Source organism: Solanum verrucosum, unplaced genomic scaffold (assembly GCF_900185275.1).
Source record: "Solanum verrucosum unplaced genomic scaffold, falcon-dt-bn FXZP01000250.1, whole genome shotgun sequence".
NCBI classification, from domain to species: domain Eukaryota; kingdom Viridiplantae; phylum Streptophyta; class Magnoliopsida; order Solanales; family Solanaceae; genus Solanum; species Solanum verrucosum.
Genome location: NW_026020422.1, coordinates 466708 through 472166, shown reverse-complemented (window position 1 = coordinate 472166; position 5459 = coordinate 466708). Strand labels below are relative to the sequence as shown.

At 39.0% G+C, this 5459-nt stretch overlaps 1 protein-coding gene across 1 annotated transcript; it reads left to right on the top strand.

The window, feature by feature from the left end:
* The first annotated feature begins 1187 nt into the window (after window positions 1-1187).
* LOC125807185 (uncharacterized) lies at window positions 1188-1855 on the top strand. Its single transcript, XM_049486916.1, has 2 exons — window positions 1188-1568; window positions 1850-1855. The coding sequence occupies exons 1-2, from the start codon at window positions 1188-1190 to the stop codon at window positions 1853-1855; spliced, it is 387 nt and encodes a 128-aa protein (XP_049342873.1).
* Window positions 1856-5459: the final 3604 nt, after the last annotated feature.

Below are 5459 nucleotides of genomic sequence, written 5' to 3'. Positions count from 1 at the left end.
TAAGGTTATTAAAGAATGTTGGCTCTCAAATGCTTATTATGAGATGCATGCTATACTTGGGTTATATTATGAGTTATTTTCCCTTGTCATGTCTTAATTAATAATATACCTCTTATGTATGAATATTGTGCAAAGGTGAAAGAAAGGAATGATAAGTTACTTTAAGTGACCTAAATGTGGTGCCTTAGTATGGATGGTGGTATGGGACGCCATCCATACATTGCACGAGGTATAGCATAAGGGTTGCTTGAGGTGAAGGTCCAAGGTAAAGGTTTTCATGTTGATATTGTTTAAAGGTGATATTATGACTTACTTGATGTTTATGCTTGTCTTGTATGTCTTTTATGCAACTGTTCATGATACTTCAAAAAGTGGCATAATGCATGGTTTCTAGCCAAAATGTCCCTTTTAAAGCATGTTTTGCATGGTCATCATACTTAGTACTTAATTGTGCTAATTCCATATTTCTCTATTTTCTACTAGTGTAGGTTCCGGAAAGTGAGCGGGTTCTATAGTAAGCTTGGAACTTGAAGTTCTTCCAAGATCTTGTGGTATGTCCTCATATGTCGAGGAGAAGACTTTTCTATTCTAATTTTATGATAAGGTTCTTGTAATAGACTTAATAGACTTCTTTTGATTGTAAAGGGCCGTGTCCCTACTTATGTTTTGTGATTGTGTCTAAGATGGCCATGTGAGACTTAGACTTCCGCTGTGTGTTTTTAAAGTTGTTTTAATGAAGCTTGAATGTTTGGATGTAAATAAGTTTTTAATTCCGCACTATTATCATTATTGAATGCAATGAATGACTATGTGGCTTGTATAAGACCCCTTCGGGGTCGAATACGCCTTGTTACGACTTGGGGGTGCTCCCGGGTCGTGACAGTGATTATCAGTGATGGATGTTCTCACTTTTGTAATAAGTTGTTCAAGGTTGCTAGAGAAATATGGAGTTCGTCACAATGTAGCCACTCCTTATCATCCGCAGTCTAGTGGGAAAGTTGAGGTGTCGAATAAAGAAGTAAAGTAAATCCTTTCAAAGACTGTGAACGCCAACAGAACTGATTGGTCAAGAAGGTTTGATGATGCTCTATTGGCCTATCTCACTGCATTCAAGACTCGTATACGTATTTCCCCATACCAAATTGTATATGGGAAATCATGTCATTTTCCTGTAGAGCTATAAAGCAATGTGGGCGCTAAAGAAGTTGAATTTGGATTGGGACGCCGCATCGAGTCAAAGGCTAATGGATATGAATGAGCTTGATGAGTTTCGCCTAAGAGCATATGAACGTTCAACCCTGTATAAAGAGAAGATGAAAAAGTACCATGATCAAAAGATTGAAAAGCGTGAATTTGTTATTGGTGATCTAGTGCTTTTATTCAACTCAAGGTTGAGGCTGTTTCCAGGTAAACTCAAGTCCAAGTGGACCGAGCCATTTAGAGTGACTCAAGTATTTCCACATGGAGCGGTAGAGCTCGAAAACAAGGAAGGAACGAGGTTCAAAGTAAACGGGCAGAAGATCAAAGTCTACTTGGGGAAATCTGAGAGTGTGCAAGAAGTGATTGAGGTGTATTATATTGATGAAGTCTGAGTAATGAAGCTGTCTGCATCGTGTGGCGACGTTAAATCAAGCACTGCTTGGGAGGCAATGGAAGATGTACAATCTAGCCAACTATAGGATTTTCTTTTCGATTTAGGAGTTCTCTTCTTTCTTTTTGTTTTTTTGTAGCTCTTTAGATAGGTGTTTATTTTTATGTTTTAGTGTTGGCTAGATATAGAAAAGGGTCCATGTCTAAAAAATGTCCAGAAAATGTAAAAAGAAAGTCCTAATGGTTGCTACTTGTGTAGGAATGAAAAGGCACAACCTGTAGAAAATAGTTGTGCACTGGTCTGTCTAATATTTTTTCTAAGTGTCAGCATGACCCACAGACCCTATCGACAGACCATAGGTCGACCCACGGACCGTCGATGGGGTCTCGTGGGTCCAAACTAGGTTTTTGCCTAACCCGGCCCAAACCCCTCTTTTATAAAACCTTTTATTTTTAAAACATCCCACACTTCCATAATTCCCTCCCAACCATTTTTAACCTTCCATATACCCATTTTTCATCCTTTAATAACCCACCAAATCATCCCTCACTGATCTACAATCAAATTCCAAATCCCATATCTCTCCTCTTCTCTCCCTAATCACTTCCATTTTCTTCCCCAAGGATTCTAAGGTCCAGGTTCAGTGTCGAAGGCTAGCAAAGGTTCAAGGATTTCCATTGCACCAACACACTCACCAACTTTGATTACTTGTAAGGTAAACGATTTCACCGTAACTTTGAATTCATTGTTCATTGTTTAAATCTTGAAATCATGAAGTTGAACTTCACCTTGGGTTGTTAATATCCTATTTGAATGTTAAAATATAGTCTAGAAACACCCTTGGAATGATTGTGTGTGAGTGTGTAAGAAAGTTCAACCAAATCTGTAGGTTGTTAGGTCTAATCAGAAGTTTTAACTTGGGGTTTCATTGTTTTGGTTGTGTTAAAAGTTAAATTGTGTGTAAATTGGAACCTTAAGGATGATGAACTACCGAATAATGTGTTGAAATGCATGTTTAGACTTAGATTCAGTCATTACTTGATGAAATTGTGCATTGATTAAAAGTTGAGAATAACCTGGCACAGAACTGACCCACGACTTCAACCCACAGACCGTAGGTCGAGGTCCGTGGACCAGTGGCACACACAAAATTGCTTAAGTGTAGAACCACGGTATGGCCTACGATATGTCGTTTGATCGACATACTATTCTGCACATCCGTGGTTCCCATATCAGAGACCCAACTTTGGGTACTCTGACCTACGGAGGGGACCCACGGGCCGTCGTTCCATCGATAGACCATATGTACCCATTGTGGGTTGCCAGTTCACCTACTGCCTGAGAAATTTTTTAGTTTATGTCTGGGTTCGAATATTGTTCTAAAAATATTTCATGGGTCCTTTTCTGTTCTTTGGGTACTAACTAAGTTTCTACATGTACCTTGGCACCAAAACAAGCTCCTACTTATGCACGAGGGGGCAAGTCCAAATCAGTCGCCCTCTCCCTTCGGCTAATTGATGGAGATAACGATCATGAGTATGTTCCACCCACCACCATAGGTTCCCCAACTGTACCATGGACCACTAGGAGACAACCCCGTCAAGTGGTGTCTACTAGTGACAAGGCCATGTCACGACAAAAGGGTACCCCCTAGACGTAACAAGGAACATAATACCCCGAAAGGCACCATGTAGGCCACTTACCATATCATAAGATAAAGCATTAGAACAATGAGTGTAAAAATGCATTTAAGTCTTAAGAAGTTTACATAAAAGCAAAGCGGAAGTCTAGACTTGTCTCAATTAGCCATCTATTACAATACTTGAGTCAAATAGGGTCACAACCCAAAACAACATAATGCAAAATGAAAATACAAGGATGAAACTCAAAGTGAATCTCCCATCCTCGAATCATGAGGACTCACCACAAGAAAGAAGAATAGTCAAATCTTAGATTGAACCAAAGGATCATCGCCTTAAGAACTGAACCCTACACTTTGTAAAAATGTAGAAGAAATAAGAGCTAGTACAAAACTGCACTAAGTATGATAGCCATGCATAAAATCCTTGAAGACATGCTAAAAGGGACACTTTAGTCAAATGCATGCTATTTACTAGTTTAAAACATCACTTTGAAGATAATGGAAAAGCATAAGTGATAAGCATAATCAACTCATATATCATCATATCATAATAGGACCATACTATAAATACCCTCAAAGAATACTTGTGCAATGATGAATAAGATCCCATAATCTCACCCATACTAAGTAAAGCTTATTGAGTAACTATAGTTCATATCTCATATTATTGTCATACTATCGTAAAGGGAGATTAGCCTTAACCGACATAGACCATGTGAGCTTATCATGGAATCTGGTGTCTACCCCACACCGAAAAGGGGTTGTCTTACTTTCCTAAGGTAGAACCATACTCTTAGCTTAGGTGGATCCACTAGCTAAAGACTTATGTGGGCACATAGTTATGGGATAAAGAGATTGCTACTAGAAACCCTCCCTCAACTAGCGGAGGAGCTTCCATCTCATAAGACCTCTTCTAGAAACCCGCCCTCTACTAGCGGAGGAGCTTCCATCTCATTGGCAATATCCACTCGGTGCTAAGCGTTAATTCCCATTGAGTTCATATTAAGTCTTTACTTAAGTTCATAATTATGGAAGAACGTCTTGACACTCAATCCAACATAACTCATACTAAAGCTCATAGATTCAATAGGTGAGACTAATCTTCCAACCATAGAATCACTACATGTGACAGACCTTTCACATCATACCATATTCATACATTAGAGTGTACATGAGGATAACTTTCAAAAACGCAACAACTAGATTATAATCATATTCACTTTACTCTTAAAGAGTTCATAAAACATATACCTTAAACTCATATTCATACATAATTCTCATACTTTGCCCTTCAAGGACCATGGATCACAACTCATCAACACATCTAGAATTACTACATTAGACATGGATGATAACATAATAAAAGTGATTCAATTACTAGATGCATAATTCTATCATATTCTACTTGCATCAATCAATGACCACACTTTGTGATCCAAGTTGGGAAAATAGGGATATCCATGGATTCTTGGGGAATTCAAGATAAAACCATATAAAATCACCATTATATCCATAATAAAACATAATTCAATCATTAAAAAAGAATTTGAAAGGAATCCATGGGTTTGAAGTCAAATCCTAACTTTTGGGATTTCAAGGTTTGAAATTGGGGGTTTTGGAGGGATTCCATGGATGAAAAATATCTATGGATGAAAAGGTATGATACCTTAGTGAAGAAATCCAACGAATTTGAGTGAAAAAGCCTCCTTATTCAAACCCTACCTTGATCTTCTTCTTCTTCTTCTTTTTCTTCTTCTTTGGAGTTCTAGAGCGATGATTTTTGGGGGAAATTGGTTTCGATTTGGGGATTTAGGAATTATGATTTTGATGAGTTAGTTTGGGGGTCTAAAAGACTTATCTAGCTAGTTTAATTTAATACAAAACGACGTTACTTAATATTTTAATAAAAAGGAAAACCCCAAAAGACCCCTAAAGCGAACTTCCAAAAGGCAGTTTCAGTGACCACCCACGACCCTAGACCCATAGTCTGTGAGTGGACTCACGTGGCGTTATGCAGATCCGTGGGTTGGGTCCTGCAGCCTGCTTTCTGGGGCCTTGACCCACGACCCCCACCCATGGGGCGTGGGTCCACCTACCGGTCGTTGGTCCCCCTCGTGGGTGGACTGCCCAGGCCCAATTTTTAATCACCTTTGAAAGGTCCTCTTCAAGGACCCATGGTTGGTCCTTGGGGGGTCGTACCTTGACGTTTAAACCCAAAAACATATA